We start from the raw sequence: 22,167 nt of genomic DNA, 5'->3' as shown, positions 1-22,167 counted from the left end.
ATTTGCAGGCTTGAGAAGCCTTTGCATTAACTTCAGTGGCTTAGAATTAGATTTTAGCAGCAGAGTAACTCCCCAGAAGACTGAAAGCACAATGTGATCCCTCTAACACAATGTCTCCAAAAGGCAGAAGAAAGAACAAGCCAGAGGATTTTGATTTTACTCAGATTTACTTGCGGTTGCCTTGAAGCAGTGGTATTTTTCCTCTGTTGCAAGGTCTTTAAGCCTGGAGCCTGAAGCTGTTCTGTACAGAAATTTAGAGAAACTAGTCAAGTCTGAGACAGTATCAGTGAACACGAAGGAAATCTACTAGCGATGAATGAGGTCTGAGTACTTCTGACACAATTTCCTTCTTTCCCGCAGGTTGGACAAAGTTTGCTCGGTTGACGCGGGCCCTGACGAACAGCCGGAGCGTCCTGCAGCAGCTAACGCCGATGAACAAGGCTGAGGTGGTGCACAAACACTCCCGGTTAGCCGAAGTAAGTGGGACAGACACCAGCCTGCTCCCTCGTAAGGCAGGAAGAGATGGGGGGGATAAAAACCCCAGATTTATTCCCATGAATAAATAGTATTTGTAGAGGAAAATATTTCCCAAGCCCCCCCATTCCTCTGCTCATCCTAAAGCAGCACTGTGTGCCAAGCCCACATTTCTGGGACAGGTCACGCTCTTTCATTCATGAAAACAGTCTCTGTAGGTCATTTTTACTTACATGGCCCTATTTTTGTGCATGCAACTCTGATGGTTGTTGCTTAACTTGGGGTACAGGGCACAGGGTGCTCCCCTGTAGGCTGTCTCACACCCCATTCCTCTGCTCATCCTAAAGCAGCACTGTGTGCCAAGCCCACATTTCTGGGACAGGTCACGCTCTTTCATTCATGAAAACAGTCTCTGTAGGTCATTTTTACTTACATGGCCCTATTTTTGTGCATGCAACTCTGATGGTTGTTGCTTAACTTGGGGTACAGGGCACAGGGTGCTCCCCTGTAGGCTGTCTCACAGCGACATGGAATCAGACTTGATGTTCTTGAGCCCTGTGGATAGTGACTTATTCATCTGGGGAAATGGGGTTGTTTGAGAAACCTCTTTGGAAGTATCTCTGTCTGGGTGCCTGGGGTTGTACAGGAACACTGACTACATATATACCTTAATCTGGACTTTCTTGCAAAGTCATTCCTGCAGTATTTTGCTCATCGTTTTTTTCTTCAGAACTGATGAAATGAACTCTTTGGCAGGTTGCAAACATCTCCTTAACAGTGCAGATGGTGCAACAAGTGAATGCCTTCAGGTTAACTGATGAAACAGAGGTACTGCTTTCATCTTCATGTCCATTGGTAATAAAAAATATACGGGTCAAAATATATGGTCAGGCTGTCTGGGCTACTGAGAATGAGAGCCCTAGCCACCATGTACCACGGAGCTTGTCCTGGGTTTGATGCTAAGAACTGGTAGAAGCTTTGAATTTTTTTGTTCCCTTTCTAGTTTTAGTGGAACTTAAATTAAAAGCAGAATGTAAACCTACAGTTTTCAGGTGTTGGCAGTGTGATGTTTTCCCATGAATTATCCCATAACAATAGCTTGGATGACTGCTGAGTTAGTCTCATGACTTGCTTTTCTGACTCATGTCATTTCAGTACTCTGTAAATCCAGTTATGTCCATTATTGGTTTAGACTAGAGCAGGGAAAACTGGAAAAGATATGGTAACAATATTCAATTAAGTCTAAAGCAGTTGCATAGAATAAGGGAGTAAATTGTTCACTAGATTGAGAAAAAGTAATGGAATTAAGTCATGGCAAGGAGGATTTAGATCAGGCAGTAGGAAAAGCTCAGATAACGGATAAGTTTGCACCCAGGAATAGGTTGCTTGTAGGGTGTGCAAACTTCTCTTACAAGTCATTTACAGCTGCAAAATGCTTTATAGGGAAAGTGTTGTCAGGAATGCAGACTGAGTGGAGGTACACCATTGCCCCATTTTCCATACTTCGGTGTCTGAGGAGGAACATTATCATCACAGTTCATCCCTTGCAGAATGTGCTGCCCACCTTTACCAGGCTTAACTGTTATCAGCCATTTTCATTAGTTGTGTACAAGAATAATTCAGAGAGTCTGTGATGAATGCAGCTGACTAACAAGATACTGTGTATTCTTTAGTGGTTTAAAATTAAAAATTCATGCAGCATGAAAGAAATAATCATTATAGTTCAGTGGTGATCCACAGCCACTTGCCACCCACTCACTATGTCAAACTCGGCATGATATTATGTTAAGAATAATAATTATGCTTTTACAGTATCATGGGATCTCCTAAGCACTCCACCACCAGAGGCATAGGGAACTATCAAGCATATGTTCATCCCATTCAACTGGAGCCCTAAGAAGCTGCTTATTCCAGCCATAGTGAGGCTGTCTCTAGCTCCTGCCTGAGTGAACAACACAAGGGGACAAACAGGCCTGGAGAAACCAAGGGAAGAAGTCCCAGTCCTGATTTATCATGACAGTAAAGTGTTGACCACAGAGGAGTCCAAAGACATAATGGCCAAATTATGAGTCAAAGCCAAAATAGTGTGTTAAGTGCAGGGATCCAGCCAGTTCAGTGTGCCACGGTGGCCGGTTGAACCTTGCCTGTTGATTCATTATAGGGGTGCTATTAGTGAGTCCTGTCCTGGTCACTGAGGAAGGGACACCTGGAGGTTGTTGTTTTTGTGGGTGTCACCAGTGGTTTGCAACTGTGAGGGTCTGTGGTGAGTGCCACTGAGACCTGACAGCTTGGTGTGTGTTGCCTTCAGCTGGAGCTCAACGCATGGCTTGGTGTTACCCCAAAGCTTGTGTAATATGAGGCTGTTGGCAAAAGGGGCAGCCAAGGTGTCCTGGAACTCTCTGCTGCACTCTGCTACCTGTGTATTTGGTCTAGTGGTTTTCTGGCCGTGGGATAAATTTGTTCAACCCAACTGATTCTGTAGAAAACAAACTCATGTAACATTAAGTCAGTCAAGCTGATATGTTGAAAAACTGACTTTTCTTACAGGTCGTGGTTGCTAAATCTGACCTTGGGGAGGGTGGGAACAGATAGGCAGAAGCAGGTTTGCAACCCATCAGGTTACAGCCTGACATAGGACCAGATTAGACATGTTGGAAAACCATAGCACATAGTGGGAACGACTGCTGCTGTTGGCCTTCGGTGATTTCTGAAGAACATATTTCTAGTAGAGCCAGACTTGTACTGTCTGATCTCAGTAACATTCTTCTCATCTTAAAAATAAGACTTCAAGGAATTAGAGGAGAATCCATATCTGTGGTACTTGAGTTCATCTTCTTAGTTGTTGTGCTGTTTATTCAGAGCCATTTACTCCTCTCCATCGAGGAAGCATCCTGCATTTGATCGTTTGTATACATATAAGACTGCTATTTGTAATCTGACTGTCCCTGCAAATATGGTGTTTCAGCCTCAGTATGGGACAGGTGTAGGGCTGAAATGAGTTTTATAGTTTCTGGAATTATTTATTTTATCCCACACAGACTTGAGATCCCCAAATGTAAAAGGTGTTGAGTCCAAAATACACATGAATCTTGCAGTTGTCAGTGCCATGTATTGCCATGTTGTGCATTCCTTTGTGCTTTTGCTCTTTGTGTGGGACAGAGATAAGTTAGAATGTTTTAAGTGAATTTGGCTTGATTCCTTTGCAACACTTCCAGTTCCACATTTCAGAAAAGTATGCATGGAGGACATTATAGTCATATGCACAAAAGAAAATAAAGGTAGTTAGAAGAAATAAAAGAGAACCCACTAGTGATACTGAGTTTGTAAGGGCAACAAATTTTTGAAGAAAATGGGAGTCTGGAGCACGTCTGATGAGGAACAGCTGAGGGAAACTGGGGTTGTTTAGCTTGGGGAAAAGGAGTTTGAGGGGAGACCTGATGGCTCTCTACAGCTCCCTGAAAGGAGAGTGTAGGGAGGTGGGGGTTGGTCTGTTCAACCAAGTAACAAGTGATAGAACAAGAGGAAATAGTTTCAAGTTGTGCCAAGGGAAGTTTGGATAGGATATGAGGAAGAATTTCTTTACTGAAAGGGTCATTAGGCATTGGAACAGGTTGCCCAAGGCAGTGATGGAGTCCCCATCCCTGGAGGTTGTTAGAAGTCGTGTAGATGTAGTGCTTAGAGACGTGATCTAGTGGGGCGCTTGTCAGTGTCAGGTTAATGATTGGACTAGATGATCTTACAGGTCTTTTCCAATCTAGGCAATTCTATGATATTGCCAGGATGTTAGGGCAGAAATTGTGCATGCAATGATTCATCTTAGAGGGAGGTCAGCCAGGAAGACTGAAATGTGGTTTACCTTTGAAAGGCATTATTCTGGCTAAACAGTGGTTTAAAAAGGAGGTCAGGCACAAAGGATTAGTCTTGTAACACTTCCAAATATGAATGAATGCTGATGTTCATAAACATAGAATGTAAGCCAATGTGGCAATATCCACAACCTGTTTATGGAGCCCCGCTGCCCTTTCTATTGGCATGGTTTCCCTTCAGTCCATCTGCAAAGACCTCCCTTTTTGAAAGAATATCTTTAGATTCTGTGCTGTTCCCATTCATTGAGTGATAGCTGCCTCCACACATTCTTAAGAAACCACGTAACCTAGAAACTGCGGCCTGACTTGCAGTGTCCAATGAACACAGTCCCATCTTTGTGCTGCTCCTCACAGAAATCCATAAGACCCTGAACTGGATCATGTCAGTTGAAAACAGTAACGTTTGCTTTTCTGTCTTTTACAGGTTCTCCAGCTGGGATCTGATATTCTTCCTCAGTACAAGCAAGAAGCTCCAAAGACTCCACCACACATTATACTACATTATTGTGCTTTTAAGACCACTTGGGACTGGGTCATCTTAATTCTAACATTCTACACAGCAATTATGGTTCCATATAATGTCTCCTTCAAGACAAAACAGAACAACATTGCCTGGCTCGTGCTGGACAGTGTCGTGGATGTTATTTTTCTGGTTGACATTGTTTTGAACTTTCATACGACCTTTGTTGGCCCTGGTGGAGAGGTTATATCTGATCCCAAACTCATAAGGATGAACTACCTGAAAACGTGGTTTGTGATTGATCTTCTGTCCTGTTTACCGTATGACATCATCAATGCCTTTGAGAATGTAGATGAGGTAAGTGATTGTAGTCCACCTCAAAAGGATTGTGTAAATAGGAATTAATTTAGGAGCACGCTCCCGGGCATCTGGCAGCAAGAGACAATTGAAGCTCTGTGCAAATATGCAGGGATGGCTTTAAGCTGCTGGGCTTTACATATGCAGCATTCCTGTGTTGGAGGTGTCATGATTTCAGTACCACGTGTGGAAGCGTACATTAATAGATGTGGGTTTTGGAATCACTTCCTCTTCGTCCCAAAGCGTTGTCGCACGTCTGTATCCCAGAAGGCTGAACCAGTTGAGATGTCCCTCTGCCACAGCCTCCCTTTTCAGCTCAGACTCAGTGACTGCCTTTTAAGCAGTCCTAATCCATTGAAAGGCAGACTGATAAGGCTTTATCTCAATAATCAAAACCCTGCGTCTGCACTGGCTGAAGCCGGTGGCAAATTTGCCATGACTTAAGCAAAAGTAGAGGATGCTTCTGAGTGAGCATTTTTAAAATCTGTCCTGGGATTACTTTTTGGACCATGCTGTAATTTTCTTTTATCTGTGATGTCTTTTTAAATGTCTGATTGAGAGGGAAGTTTATCTCCATTTTTTTTAAACAGCGCTTGAGGTACTGCTGGAATTTTAGAGACTGTTTGAGGAAAGAAAACATAAATAACTTAAATGGACACTGAATTAAAGCTTTTTAACTGCTAAGAGTATTAACATTTAAGAAATTGAGATTGCAGCCTAAGATAATAGGGACACAAGCAATAACTGAGAAATAATGCATGTACAAGTCACTGTAGAGAAAATTCATTATTAAAATGCAACTATAATGGCATTAGGACTTGTTTTAATTTTACTCTAGAGCCTTTTATCTTTGGGACCATGAGCAGATGAAAAAGCCTCTGTTTTTTAACATTTTAGCAGTTTTTCTTAGAACACTGTTGAGTGGGGTTTTTTTGGTGTGTGGTGGTGTTTTTTGTTTTGTGGGTTTTCCCCCCCCAATTCTCAAATCCTCACTATATAAAATCTACATTCTTATTTTTTTAATGCAGACTTTGGTGCAGATTTTGTAGAGCTCCTTTAAAATTCCATCCTTGTCTCTGTGCTGAGTACCATCTTCTGACATTGTTCCATTTTATTTATAGCAAATATGACAGAAGTGATAATACTTGCAGCTTAAATTCAAGATCATATGAGGGCTGCCCGTCTGGAAGCAGGTTGTGTACAGTCAGGCTGTGTAAGGAAGTGCTATTACCAAGGTTGTAAATACAATCCAGCTTTTTAGGATACCCATTTCAGACTAAGAGGAACCTGGTTTTTATAAAAATGAAGCGTAGCTCCATATTTTCTTGCTTTAATATGTAAAACAAATAGAAAATTTCTGTGCTCAAGCAGAACAGATTTAAATTATGATCTTTACCTCTTTCTCTAACATATAGATGGGGAATAAACCATCTGCAATATTTGTGACAGTGAAGAGAATAATTGCCATAGTGTGTTGTAATTGAGGCACACAACGTGCCAAACTTAACTAAAATGTAGTAACAGTAACAAGGTATGATGAGCTCCAGTGATCGTAGAGCTGCTATCATAGCTCAAAAAAATGAAATACCAAATCATTTATGATGAAGAGAACCAAAAGTAGCATTTATTTCTCATGAAATGGTGTTTTATGGCCGTGGAGCCTCCAGCAGACATTGGAGTATAACTGATGATCTCTAGAGATCCCTTCCAACCCTTACCACTGTCTGTATGTACTTGATTTCAAACCCCTCCAAATCCTCTTTTCCCTAGTGCCTGGAAAGAATTGAAGTGATTTTGAAAACAGGTATGTAAACAGTCAGTCTTTCCTCCTTGGGTCTACATTTTCCCTTTTCTCTCTCTTCCAGGGGAGGGGTTTTTTTGGGTGATATGTCTTCATTTGTGACCTTTAAGTCTTTTGAGCTGCTTGGTGTGTTCTAGGTGGTTGTAGATATTAATGCTCTTTATCTTCATTTGGCTTTTAACATTATTTTAACTGGTACTTGTTTTCTGTGATTTAACTTTTTGGCCCACTAGCAGCAGTACGCTCAAACACTGTTCAGAAGTAAAAAATATGTAAATCAATAAGATTAATTTGGAAGAAATATTCTGATTGATTAAAAGGAGAGTGTTTCTCAGTAGAAGGCGTGTGTCCTCCTTAAGGCAAGTAGGAGAGAAGAGTTCTTTTACCTCCTGATTCTGGTAGGTTTTAGCTCTTTATCTTGGCTCTGGGAGTTGGATAAGGGCATTTGTCTTTAGCATCAAAGTTGGTGATTGTGTCATTTCAGAAAAAGTTAACAGAAAATCAAAGCTTAGTGGTAAAGACCTTGGGGACAGGCCCTGGTGCTTTTAGAGTTCTTGATATGGTGGCAAAGGATGGACCCAAATCAGAGTGAATTGTCCTAAAAGCCATCTGAGTGAAAGATGTCTTTCCAAATTTGTTCCAGTTGTGTGCCCCACCTCCAACACCTCCTTTTTCCACATAAAGCATTAACTGCACTTTTGTTAGCTGTTAAGGGACTAGGTAAGTATGGGGGGACACCATTGCAGGCAGTTTCTTTTCCTTCCTAAGGGCAGGTCTCTTATGCATATAGAAGGGAACAGCCAACGAAGTTTAGGTGTGTGTCTGTAGATGTAGACTATTATATGTGATATAGGTGCTTGAAGATTCTCATGCCGAGGCTGCTGAATCATTGTATAAGTTGCCTTATGAAATTGAGTGCTATTTTATAATGTTAGAATTAAAGAGATAAATAAAAAAATTTAAAAAAGGAATGTGAAAAAAGGTAATGTGACTTTTCCTATTGAGAGTTGGAGTTCTTCAAATACAGTCAGTCTGGGCCAGATAAGGCGCAGTGTCATTTCCATCATGGACAGCATTAGGTCAAGGCCAGAGTCTTGGGAATTTCCCACCTGAGGCAAACATGACTGCAAATCAAAGTTATTTTGTTGTTGAGTGGATGTAGAGCCTCTGTAGAAGGATATGATGAAAAGGATTATGACACACAAATTGGGAACTGGTGGGATTAAGATGATTTGAGGCAGAATTAAAGGTGTAGATTTCCATGCCTGGAGTTACAGAGCCAGGCTGCTACTGTCAGCTCAGGAGGGATTTGGACATATGACAAGGAGGGGAAAGGTAAGATAATGAGAGAGAGATATCTTGCACAGTATAGTGATCTAAATTGATGTGATGGATGAGGAATTAAGTGGCTAAGTGGTACTGAAAGGGTAGGAAAACAAGGTAAAATAGGCTGGAGAAAAATGATCTAAGAGAGGAAAGTGGAACCCGTAGTGTGATACATACTTAATTTAAGAAAATTGGTAGGATGATTGGAAAAAATGCATGTCATCTTTTCTAATTGGGAAACATTACTTGCACCGAAATATATTCTGGTTAAACCAAAGCCATGCAGAAACCCTTGCATATATAGAAGTGTGAAAAGAGATGCTATAAAACATACTGTTGAATCCAGCCAATTTTCATCAGAGTACAAACCAGAATGGGAGGGTATGTGCTCAGAGTATGTGAAACTAGGCTCTTTTTTTTGTTTTTGTTTTGTTTTGTTTTAAAGTAAGAGAGTTCTCTGGAACTCCAGATTTAGTCCAAAACTGCATGTCTGTCTGTCTCTTAAAAAAAAAAAAAAAAAAAAGTTTGGAGTAATGGGGCATATGGTGTTTGGATCCAGAGATTTTGGTCACATGAAGTTCCTGTTGTTATTAGGCTGTGAAGTATCTAGCGACTGAAAGTTTGATTTTTGTTTTGGACTTACATGTCACCTTTAGTGACTCTAATTTTTTCCCCCGAGTACTTCACTGTGTGTAACAACTCTTTTGATTGGTGTATACACTACCACTTAAATTTCTAAAATAATCTAAAAATCTACTTTTAGAGTTAGAGAATTATGTTACCTTGAGGCTTAGCCTTTATATGTGTTCTGCCTACTAGAGAGAGATAAATATAGTCAGTCTGGGCTACCAAAAGATTTTTTTAGTGTGGGTAACCATTGATTCAATACAAGTCACAATTAGCAGAGTCACATTGTGCTGAAATTGTCAGCAGGTGGGCTTAGAGTGTGACTGAGGATGCTGATGCCATTGCTTGTTCAGATATGGTCAAACCAGGCTAAAACTCCCTTTGGGACCAAATGCATGGATTTACATCCATGGGAAACTAGAATGATGTGCAGGTGTTTGGCTCTTATCCTCACATGGAGCCATGCAATTAGGAGAGTACCTGGAGCTAGAAGGACCTCAGATACCCACATGCATGTACCGGTATGTTGGGGCTGCTGAGGGCTGTATTTGAGCCTTTGCATATGAATTAATATACAGAATAAATATTCCCAAGATGAGGTGGATGGACAAACTTTTAGCCAAATGGAAAATGTTTCCACAAAGTAAGTGTTAAATACAGCTGAAAAAGCCTCCGTTGCTATTTGGGAAAATAGTGTACTGTTGTGGGTGGGTTTTTTCCTTCCCCTGGGAATTTTCACTGAGATTCTTGAGTTTCTGAGTTTGTAATGAAACAAAACCTAGACTCTTGATCTCATCTCTGCCAGAAACATGGCCCTAAAGTGACATGGATGGTATGTACACATAGCCAAAGAAATGGTTTTCAAATGAGATGTATAAAAGATAATCCTTTCTGCAAGAATTAGTTTTCATGAGCCAGTGGCAGAAAGTGAAAGCAGACAAATTTAAATAACTTAAAACTCTAAAGTTCTATGTCTATTGTTTAATAATGTAAGACTATGTGACCCAGTGGCCTATAAAATTTAGTGATCTGTGCAGGACATATTAAGGCATGGAATCCTTCTAATGGTAATCTCCTTTTAATAACTGTTACTGATCTATTTTAGTGGTGGCAGAAACTTCTTCACGTCGCTGCAATTAAAAGCAACTAAAATAGCAATGTTTGTAAATTGAAAAGCAAATAAAAGCTGATGCGACTATTTTAGCCATATTCACATCTGCAGTGCTTTACTGCAAACGTTCCCTATTTGGGAGGTATGTGAAGAAGGGTTTATGGCATATGCAAGGTGAAGATAAATCAGTGTGCTTCAAAAATGTGGCTTTGGCTCTGAAATAGAGTCTATGGCTAGCTACCTTTTTTTAAATCTAGGTGGCTGACATGGAGAAAATGATTCCCAGAACTAAATCCCTGCTGCAGCCAAGTGTTAAACTATGATGAAAACTCCTAGCAACAAACGACGGGCGCACTGGGCCTGGGACCTGGCATTTTCCCCTTTTGTTATGCAGTCGGTATGCAATTAAATATGAAGAATACTGTCATCCTGCTGCAGTGTGCAGAAAACTGCAATATAATAATACAATGGCTTGGTTATGGTGTCCAAATATAAACGTATCCACCTTAAGCATATATTATATAAATCGTCAACCATATTCACTCCTATCACCCCTATTGCATTTTGTTGCAGAATTGCACCACGTCTCTTTAGCCTTTATTCAAGCTAAGGTTATATTCAGGTTCTGCCACTGTTTCATTACCAGCTTTTATAATGCTATACAAGGTCTGTATTTCTGCAGGTTCCCTTGTGAAGACAGGTGAATGTCATCTTGATGTGAGGGGCAACTTGTGAAAGGAAGTGAGTCGATACAGGGGGTGGTGGGAAGGCAGGCAGGGTTGTCCCATGAGATGGATGTGACCTGGTAGCCTCGTGCTGCACCGCTCTGATGTGGATTATGGCATACTGAACTTTAATTATATGTCTCAGTGGTCCTTTTTCTGTTGTGGGTGGTTTTTTTTTTTTTTAAAGCACTTATATATGTTACTGGGAACAGATGGTGGGTACAAGCTATTTAAATCAAATCTTTAGTCAGAGCCTTATTAAGTGATGTGGAGTCCAATTGGGGCAAATTGTGTGTGGAGTACTTTCAAGGGAAGCTTTGAGTCCTGCGTGATCCCTTCACTCGCAAAGGAGAGGAAGGCTTGCAAAAGAGATGAGGCAAATGAAATAATCCGGTCAGATGCTCACTGAAATAATGCCGATGGGAGTAGGGCAAATTCACATTACTGGGATTGCTGTACACAGCCGTCAGTGGGAGGCTTAGTGATGGGCAATTGCTCTGCACAAAATGGAACCAAGGTGCAGCCTAGGAGAAGCTGACTGCATGGCTAACATCAGAATTACTAAAGTTTTACTAGCGAGACAGCCTTGTAACTTGGTGTGAGTCTTTATTTTGCTCAAGAGTGAGTTGGTGTTACATCTGTCCCTTGGCCTCATGCATATGTGAAGTTCCAGAAGTACTTGCAGAAACACTGCAGGTCTCCCCCCGTATTTCTTCTCTTTTTATTCCTATATTGGCATAGGATATTTGTAGTGTGTTGCTGGCAATAAACTATCAGCTAAGTTCAGTATCCTGCTCAGAAGCTGTCCCAAATGCTGTGACATACCTTCCTCTCTCTCCCATTTCATCCTCCATCCATCTTCCCTAAGTTAGTGAAAATTATCAGATTTTATTATATTTTTTCCCCAGCTGGGCACAGTGATGTGCTGACAAATACATAGTGTAAGGTGCCACATCCCCCTTAAGTTGAATGTAGAAGAAATATTTTGAAATTGCACTTCTTTTTATAATCTCAGTTATTCACTGTTTGAAATATTGTATAGTTGTGCCACGGACAATTCACTAGAAGTTTATTTATAATGTTATAGCTTATTGATATTTGTATTAGGGGAGGGAAAAAATGGAAAGCTCCTCCATTCTCCTGAAAAAAGACAAATCTCAAGCAATAAATTTGGAGGTGCTTTCAGAGACTGCATGTGAAAACTTTCTCGCTGTAAGGACTCAATTTTGTGCTCACTGCAGTCACTGCTGCCATCGCTGCCAGTGGTGCAGGGTCAAGTATTAAATGGGCTCTGCTTGTATCTGGGCCCAGGATCTAGATAACTTGTGCAGAAGCAAAGCCTCTTAGTCTCGTGTGAAGCTACATAATTGAATGCAACCTTAAATTCAGTTCTTAAAGTGGTGATAAATCAGAAAAGTTGCTTTTCTATTTTTCTCATTCCAGCATTTTGATTTGTAACCTTATTACGTTAACTGTTTACCTAAGAAGAAGGGTTTCTGAGATATGTTGGAAGATTTATTTTAACATTAACTCCAGTAAAGAAGCATTAAGAAGCTAACCAGGGATCTTAGAGCTAAGCTCTATTTAAGTAGCTAAGCTCAAAAATTTCTTTTGGGAATGATTTGCTGGTTAAATTTCAAACAGCCTATACGTCCTCCTGGATACTCCTGCGCTGCACAGAACAGTACCTGCTGTGGAGGTGTGTGTCTGCAGGCTCACCCCCTCGTGTTGGCAAGAGTTCACCTTTACAGTTGTTCCCAAAACCTGTAGGTGCTTTGTTTTCTTCACGTTGTGTACCACCATGTAACAACTGCTCAGTGAAGATTGCCCAAGGTTTACAGAAACAGTACCTTTTTCACTCCGTCAGTATCAAATGCTGAGCTGTGCCTTGGCTTTACAGAATCAGCCAAGTGATTAGTTTGGGTGAATTTATTTTTCTGTAATTACCTCTGATGAGGGAAAAGTAATGAAAGTTTTTCCAATGCTTCTTTAAATAAAGTATTTGGACTGTATTTCAAAATGTACTGAACATGGGATTCATCTGATGAAACACTGGGCCAAGCATCGTCCACAAGGAGATACAGGCATATTCAGGGTATGTCTCCTCCTGTTCTAAGCAGTCAAGTGATCTGTCCTGGAACTGGATTAACCTTTTCTGTGAGTGTAACCCACTGATTGCTGTGAGTCACTCTGGGATTAACTTGTATACGTAACTATTTTTTTTTCTCAATCATAAGAACTTTGTAGCAATAGAAATTTTTGTTAATATTTGCCCTGTAAAGGATGCCTTGAGACTCTGTATTGTCAAGCTTTATCACAATTGCCTTTATTCCCACACAGTTATTTTTTGCACAGTCTGCTCTGAAGGTTTGCCATCAGCAGATTTCAAGAGCATGTAATATTTCTGATTACATCACTAAGAAAACAACGAAATCACTGAGAGTTGTCACTTGTAACCCTTACTAGAATTCCTTTGTATGGTCTCTACTTTGCCATACTTTTCACAAGTTTTTCAGTCACCTTACAACCAAGTTGCAATCCTTGCTTTCTCCGTGTTTCCTAATAATTTCCCCTGCCGTTTTACTGAAAAATGCATTTTTTTTTTCTTTAGAAAATGGGGTGTGTTATCAGATAAAGCTGTCCGGAAAACTTGGATAAATCCCAGCCCTAACTAAGCTTAGCAAACCTATTGCTGCAGTGATTGCATTTTGATTTATCTCAGTGATTCTAATTACTCTTTTCTTTAACATTAGTTCAGGTAATGTATCTGTTTATTTCCTTTTTGATGCATTAGCTTTTCTGGAAAACATCAAAATCATCTTAGAAAACTAAAGCTAAGAATTAATTTAATTTTTAGCCCAAGACTTTTTTTTTTTCTTTGCTTCATTGCAGTTTGATCACTTTTGTTTTTCTTTTTTCATTTATGAATGTGCAGAATCTTGTAGTATTTGTTTTAGTTTTCTTTACAAGGAAAAGTTTAACCCTATTCTTTTTACCCTCTAAGTTGTGGCTTTCAGTTGATCAATTTTTTTATTTCTCATATGTTACAGTTCTCTGTTTCTGTTTTCTTCTTTTGAGTGATTATTTATGCATTTAGGACTGATGCTCAGCTTTACAAGTTTTTCCCTTTCTTTGCAATACAATCCCTGGGTATTCTATACCTTTTGGTGTAATGACATTCCAGGTGTCCTTTGCAGCCAGGTGTCTGACTCTCCAATCTCTCGCAGTCCAGTTCTCTTCACTTACTTGTTTATAGTTCAGTATACTATCATTTATATTTTAACAGTTCTTGCCCTTTTGAGATCAAGAACCCCAGTCCAGTTTACTCTGTCAATGTTAATTTTTTATGAAGTGATTCAATTCCTTCTTCAAGTCAATAGGGACTTCTTCAAAATCCTGTCAGAACCCACTGTAGTGTAGCATCCCTTTCTGTGGAGTAATTGGCTATTCAATGAAGAAATAAGCATGCTGTTGCATCTGCAGAAAATCTCAGCCTACTGTTATTAATAGCATTTATTCTCCAAGCTCATATTGAGAAAGATAAGTCTCACATTGTGAGGCAGTCCTCCGTAATATCCATCTCTGTAATAACATAATACAGGTTTGGATGCTGCCCAGATCTGGGCTATCCAGATTTCTAAGGATGGGTTTAATTTCTCCTCCCATAAGCTGTGTAAGTGATAGGCTTCAGCTGCTTTGTATTCGGTGGGAGGGGAGCGAGACAGCTCCAGGAGGTGATTCATCCCATCCTCGCTATCTGAGATGGGTTGGGTGAGTCACTCTTCTGACATGAGTCTCTCTGCACTCACCAGGGAGGAAGCTGGACCATTCACATAGGCTGGCCAGCTGGCCGTAAGGTTGCAGCATTCCATGAGACGTATCCCACCCCAGGAGGGCGGTTACAGCTCAGTTGTGGTGTGGTAGTGGCTTGTGCAGGTGTGCTCGGGCTCAACTTACATGAAACCATTTTGCTCTTGCACAGAGATCAAGAGCTCAGCCTGGGCTGCAAACTCCTCAGGGGATTTGATCACTTTAATGGCTAGTTTTGCTGAATGCAGGTTGCTGTAATTGCTTGTGTCTAGCCACTCTAAGCATATTAGTTTAAATTTAGCTTAAGAAGATCTGTATATGTTGCAGTCACACCTTTGCAGTGGCAACATGCCTTACTGTATTTCATAGAAAAGTTCCGAGCTCTGGTTCTTGGTCACTCTCTATATTCTTCAAAATCACAATGTGCTGGCCATCAAAACATAGTGAAAAGCTCTTCTTTTTTTACTCCCTCTGACCTTTTTTGAGACAGTGTTTTCTCTTAAATGATGCAGTACTGATCCTCATTTTCAGACCCGGGAGGATTTCAGCTTTACAACACGTTTAAAATGCATGGGTCTTTTTTTTTTTTTTTTTGGTGCTCTTGCACATGGGCCCATAGCTAACAACAAATACATAAAAAATCATGGAGTGAAATTTAATCGAAAAAGTGCCTAGAGTTAAAAACACGGTTTTCCCTAATAGGAAAAAAAAAAAAGTTAGGCATGAATTCACCATTTCAGCATACTGGAATTTAATTTTGAGGTTTAAGCAGATTTTAGTATATTTAAATAGTAGAAAGTAATGGCTGTTTTCATTTTTATTTTACTTTTTTTAAACATTTATGGAATAATTTGCTGCTGCAGAAAAGACATTAGATTAGCAAGTAACCAGCTGATTAGATCTTGTACGTCTTTTACAAACCTGCAGCTCTGTTATTCTGTTTCTCCTTTAGTGCAGAATGAACTCCACTCTCTCTTTCCTGGTTTAGGAAGACATCTCTGACAATGACACTAGCTTGAACGATTTCCTGCACTTGTTAACCTTCATTTTCCTTTGGTGACAATGTTCCCTTTATTGTCTTGCATGTTTGGCTCTTAGACCCTCTATAACATGGCTTTGGCAGCTTCATCCTTCCTATTGCCTGGTTTATCAGGGATTCATTAAGCACAAGAGAACTTAGCTCCCTGTTCTCACTCAGAGGTGCAGAGGTTGGTTTCCACGGTGTGTATTCCAATTGCAGGAAATATCTTTCTCAGCCCGGAGGTCAGAAAAGTTTAGTCAGATTCAGACACACAACTTTAGATGCTTCTTTCATCCTGGAAGACTGAAGTTTGACAATGTGGTAACATCTAGGATCTGAAATGGCAAGATGCAGGTAATTTTAATAGGCAGGAGTCATCCCTCTGCATTTCAGGCTGAGTGCTGTCATCACTTGTGCCTCCACTATCAAACTGAATTCCCTTTCTTAGTATATCAAGAGAACTTGAGAACAAGACTTTGCCAGGTGCTTATATCAATAAACTTGGGCTTTGTTTAATCATGAATGGTTAATTTATTTAGCCAAGTTGAACATCCATTCCTCAGAAATACCTTTCTGGATAAATTTGACATTGTCTACATCCTTTGTGGTGGCTGCAGCTGTCTGCAAAATTGAAATGGTGGCACAAAAAGGGCTGGTTCGGAGCTACTGTTTGTTTCCTCTCCCGATCCAGTGGCCTTAAAAGTGACAGGAAAAGCCTGCACTACTCACACTTGTAACATTAAGTCAATGATGTGTATCAGATAAGAATTTGGTTCCAAACTTGACACACAAAATGCGATTCTGGAGTAGTTCGTTTTTCAGTGAAAACATTTCTACAGCTGATGATTTCTACATCTAAGCTGGATGTCCTCCTCTGATCCACAGATAATCAAATACATTAGTGTAAACCTCAAGGAGCAGGATTGAATAGTTCATAACATAACCAGATATTCTCAATTGGAGAACACAGACCAGCAGATATTATAGACAATTGGCCCAATTGACTAAATGTGGTGATAGTGGCAAATGCTTCTCCCAGAGGGTTGGATTTTCACTATCAGAAGTATGCAGTATTTACACTCAAATGGGATTACATGCTCCATTCAAGGTTTCTAATCACCTTTCTGTTCCTTGAGTGCTGAGGTTACTTCAGTGAGAGCAGGGGCTCATTCTTTAGTAAAAGAGTTTCAAAAATATTTATTATGGACCATAAATACAGTTAAAAGAAAAATAAATTAAAGGCAGCCAGCAATTACTTGAGTTTAGCACAATGAATTTCTTAATAGCCCAAACATAATTCAAGAGATCATGTCTTCCATATGATTTCCACCAAAGAGGTTGTTGCTGAATCAGGGCAGAGCTTTGTGCAATTAACAATTCTGCATTTATTGTAAGGTGATTTTTTTTAAGTATAAAGTTACCATCTTGACCCAACCTTGTACTCAGTGTGACGCATGACATGTTCATTTAGTATGTGCTTCATTGCACTTTCCTAGGTAGTGTTTTATGTAATAGACTTCTAAATCTTCTAATATTGCCTCTGTATTTTTCAAGATTAGACATTGAAATGAGAATGCTCAATAAATATCTGTGATTTTTTGGCCTTAAAGTAGTGGGTCAGACTGGATTGCCCTCAAGAATTACAGTCAAACTGAAATTAAATACTCTTTGGAAAGAATACATTTCAGTGTCACCTAAAATGAAACATTTCTCTTTGTTTCATACATAAGAGATGTGATTGCTATCTGTCCTTACAGAAAAAAATAATCACAGCACTAACTTTCTCCCAGACTGTGAAATAAATATGTATTTTTATATTAGTTGTACAACTGGTAAACTGCCCATGTAACTTAGAGAGCGAGTATGTAATACTGATGAAGGATGCAATGTCAGGCTGTAAAGTCTCCTGATCAAGGGTTGACTCTTGGCTTGGGTTTCTGCAGTAGAAAGTGCAGTGTAAGTTTTGTCACTGAGGCGAACATAAGCTATTGGGTGCAAAAGGGGACTCCCAAGTTGAGATTCCAGGTCTCTAACTCCTTTTCTAGCCTTAATCTTGCTAATGAACATTTAGTCTTTAAGTAAAATGGAAATAATGTGTATGTGATTGACCAACACAACAGGACCTGATCCTAGTAAAACACATCCTGCTGTTTCCTCCCTCTGATTTCACAGCAAGTTGTAAACTTTCAGAATCAAGGATAATTCCCTGAAACACATTGCTGATTAATTACCTGATATACACTATTAACTACTCTGTAGTTTTCTTTTTTTAATGTAGATACTGTTTCTGTGGGGTGTGACTCTCATTCAGTAGTCCACTGGCCCCAGTCTGTTGCGTAATGAACGTTGTAAGGGACTTACCAGTTTACTGGAAAAGTTGGCTGTTCAGAGTGCCTCACAGACATACACCCCCAAGCAACTAAGTAAATATACGTTTAGATGGAAATAAGAACGATAAACTAGATCTGTGTCTTGTGTAAATACAAAATACAGAAATCAAAATGGGAAAATTCCACTTCCCTCCATGGTATTAGTCATCATGAGAGTTTGAATGCAAATACAGAACTTCAATTTATTAAAGATTTGGGGATCTGAAACAAATTCCAACAGGATTTGCAAAGCATACACGAACTTTGTCGAACAGATTACATCTAGAAATATCAAGTATATGTTACCCTTCAAATGTTAGTTGTGAAAAGAAACGGAGATGCAAAAGAGATTAATGTTTTTTCTGGTATAGAAAACTCCAGAAACTCCAGTCTTTTACTGTTTGATAATATAATTAGCCAGTGTTTTGACTAGACTGATTTGATAATGATGCATAGAAAAGGGCAATTTAATCTTGGCACAGTAACTAGGAATGTTTGCCTCACTGCTTTCTATGTGTTAATTTCTACTTTAAATTAAATGTCTTTGGCTTCTGAATGTTTTATGTTAGAAATCTTCCTTTGCAAACCTTCTATTTTGAGACACTAATTAATTTAATGTACAAGTTAGGTATATCATGGGTTTGCAATAGATCAGGAACATATTTTTCTTCTCTTTCTGCATCTATAAACTCCGTTAAAATACGTTGCAAACCATTTGTGCATTGAGGAGGACATACACTTTTCTTGTTCCCTCTCAGATGTTTCTATTAGCTTTTTGATAGTCCCTGTGCTTCTATTCCCTAAATACTTGTACTTCCATTTATTTGTACTCCATTTATCTCGTGTGAAAAAAACAAGCCACACAAATACTTGCTTTTGGAAAATTTCTGCAATGTCTGTTGATCAGAAAAGAATTTATCTCTCTATGCAAAGCCATGCGGCTTTCTTCCTAATGCCTTGTAGTTTTACCCTCAGAAAGGTGATGTGCTCACAGTTTGTTAGTTCCCTGTTCAGTCAGTAAGACATCTTATAAATAACAAAATATCCAGAGTTATATTAGCTGTGGTGAAGAACAGTGAGGTGGAGACTGTTGGACTAGAGGACGTTACCCAGCTACCCTCCGATGGATGAGAGGAACAGTAGGCATCTTTCTCTGTAGTTACCCATTACAAGTATTCAATGACATTTCTCTTGAGCATCTGTTAATGCTGAGGGTTGTTGAAGTTGGTGGACCCCTGCTTTGGTCAGAATAGCAATCCTCTGCCTGATTTTAATAGGGTTCTGTTGTTCTCTGAGAAGCTTCAAGAAGACTCCACTTGGGTGGTGTAGTTGCATCTGTGACTGCTCTTCCACCCTGTTTGACCTTCTAGAGGTCAAAGCAGTTTCTGGTTTACTACAAACTGTCCAGGTATCGAATCCCTCCTTTTTGTAATAAACATGCTATTTCTCACTTTGGATTTCACAGAATTGTACTGTTACTTGGAAAGACTGAGCTTAAGCGAAGTAATTTATCCACCTAATGAGTGCCAAACTTGATTTACCATGATGAGGACAAAAGTACTGGAGAAAGAGGAGAGTTTGATCTTGTATTTTGTCGTCTGGAGCACAGAATAATTGTATAGAAAGCTTTAAAGCAGATGTAGGAATTGCTGTGCAGTCTTCTGTGTTAACCAGCAGGATATTCCAGATGAAATAATGTTTTTTATTCTTTTCTAGGGGATCAGTAGCCTCTTCAGTTCCTTAAAAGTGGTGCGTCTTCTACGACTCGGTCGAGTTGCCAGGAAGCTGGACCATTATCTGGAATATGGTGCTGCTGTACTGGTACTGTTGGTATGTGTATTTGGACTGGTGGCCCACTGGCTAGCCTGCATATGGTACAGCATCGGGGACTACGAAGTTATAGATGAAGTCACTAATACAATCAAAACAGATAGCTGGCTCTACCAATTGGCACTGAGTATCGGGACACCATATCGATACAACACCACTGGCTCAGGGCAGTGGGAAGGAGGACCCAGTAAAGACTCCTTGTACATATCCTCTCTCTACTTTACCATGACAAGCCTTACAACAATAGGATTTGGAAACATAGCACCAACCACTGATGGAGAGAAGATTTTTTCGGTGGCCATGATGATGGTTGGCTGTAAGTAGAATTAGATTTTACTGTGTTTCAGAAAAGGTAGTAGTATAGCTAGTATGATGGTTGCATAGCATGATTGTTGTAAGCTTTCCCAACATTCTAAAAATCTGAAGTACCTGTATGTAATCATGAAATGAACATGGAATTATTGAATACAGGAAGTGAAGTTGTGGAGTTGCTATAGCTTTTAAATTGTTTGCGAGACTAAGTATAGTATGTACATAAGTGTGCTTGATGACAATTTTATATTGAGTTCAGGGCTGCTTCTTTACGCTTTAAAGATGGCTGTGATGGTGTTTGAAAGCTCTTGGCTGGAATTCGGTTAGAAGTTACAATATATATTCAAATTCAGGTAGTCTGACTGAGTTTTGCTTATAAACTTCCACAGGCCTGGAAACGTTTGAAGTGGTTTTAGCTAATACTCAAAACCATTTAGTGTTTCCATAAAGTGGTTGTGTACTTTATGGCACTGCTTTGCCTTACAACAAATCCTGATTTTCTCTCCTGAATATGGTGACCTTTGTTGTCAGTGAAGCTAGAAGTGAGGGCAGTCATACGACGCACTAATGCACCTTTGCTTCCTGCTGTTTTGCAACTCTGCTGAAATAGTCTAAAACCACTAGTGGTAATGCACATGTCTCATTTCATGTACTGCCAAGGTTAGATCACTGAGCACTTCTCCAGGTTAACAGAAAGCTTCAAAATACAGAATAGACTGCTGAAAATGTTAATATCAGTTGGGAGAATTATTTTTCTGTTAAATAAATAATTCTTTGTATTTCTCTGATACTTTCTGATTTCTGTGCTCCATGCAAAGAATAAGCAATTATGTAACAAGAGAGCAAACAAAACCTTTGGAAAGTAAGATCTGCATAGTCTCTCTGATAATTATCTCAGCTAACACTTTGAGCTCATCTCAGAGAAATACTGAACTATAAAAAGGAAGTTTTCTTGTTACAGTCTTTCTATATCTTTAGAAGATTAAAGCCATTTGTTTGGAGATTTTTAAATGGTTTTTATAAAGAGAGGTTGCAGTTTCAGGACTCTGCTTGCAGCGTGGTGCAATGAAATTTCTGCTGAACAGCATCTTTACATGATGGGTTGATGTGTTTCAGAACATTCTGAGGTCCATAAAAAGCAAATCCCCAAGCTAGAACATTTTAACGAACTATTGCAGCTAGACCATAGAAAACCTATAGGTGCTGATTAGCCATTTGTTGAAACTGCTTTGTGGTATTTACAGAAGGCTGGGGATTTGGAGAGTAAAGTGGGTCTAGAACATTTAAAATATTGTAGTATTTAATTTGCTTGATTTTCTTGTGTGGAATACTGTTGCCCTGCAGAGGATTGTCCCACAGAAGGAACTAAGCAGCCATGGTAAATGACTTAGGGTAGGTTGAGACCTATAAAAACATAATGAATAATAATAATAGTAGTAGTAGTAGTAATAAAAAAATAGATACATGGCCTCAGTAGATGAAAAAGAAATGGAGCTTGTAACCTGCTTTGTATTTGTTCTAGGTGGATTGTACTCTTTATTTTTCATCTCTGAAACACATGATAAAGATGAGGAATACACATAGCAGTATCAAAGTTGACATTTACAACAACCTGTGTATGTGCCACTAGCTGATTTCAGTGATTTTCATAAATGCTACCTTCAAAATTATTGAATGTTCATGTCAAACTTACAAGTGGTACCTGTAAGCTGAGTAGTGGGAAAACCATGAGTAGGTTTATAAGCTTCTGGGCAAATTCAAAAGGGGAATCTAAAATTCAAGCAGCATGGCAAAAGGACAATTAAGTTGCTTATTGCATAAAAATAATGCCATCAAAATAAATGTGGCATCTCTTGTGAGTGGGTCAAGATCATTACAATGCATATTCCTGCATACAAACAGACTACGGACAGAAGAAACCTATTGAGATTATTTGCAAGTGTAAAAATGTGCAATTATCATTAAATGATTGAATATTTTGCAAACATACCAATGAAGATTTGAAGATTTTCTATTCAAGCATACCAATATGATGACTGCTTCTGAAATCTAAAGGATTTTCTTGTTTGATTGAATAC

At 39.4% G+C, this 22,167-nt stretch overlaps 1 protein-coding gene across 1 annotated transcript in view; it reads left to right on the top strand.

Annotated features, from left to right (window-relative positions):
* Positions 1–20,117, top strand: part of LOC104508510 (potassium voltage-gated channel subfamily H member 5) — a 46,740-nt gene extending 26,623 nt beyond the window's left edge. The window contains exons 4-6 of the mRNA XM_010150164.1: positions 361–476; positions 4,765–5,157; positions 19,664–20,117. Of these exons, the coding sequence (XP_010148466.1) occupies positions 361–476; positions 4,765–5,157; positions 19,664–20,101 (947 nt within the window). The 3' untranslated portion in view covers positions 20,102–20,117. The remainder of the gene's footprint in view (positions 1–360; positions 477–4,764; positions 5,158–19,663) is intronic.
* The last annotated feature ends 2,050 nt before the right edge of the window (positions 20,118–22,167 follow it).

The sequence above is a fragment of the Eurypyga helias genome, unplaced genomic scaffold (assembly GCF_000690775.1).
Source record: "Eurypyga helias isolate BGI_N326 unplaced genomic scaffold, ASM69077v1 scaffold12674, whole genome shotgun sequence".
Taxonomy (NCBI): domain Eukaryota; kingdom Metazoa; phylum Chordata; class Aves; order Eurypygiformes; family Eurypygidae; genus Eurypyga; species Eurypyga helias.
Note: the sequence above shows the minus strand (reverse complement) of the source record. Positions and strands in the feature narration are given on the sequence as shown.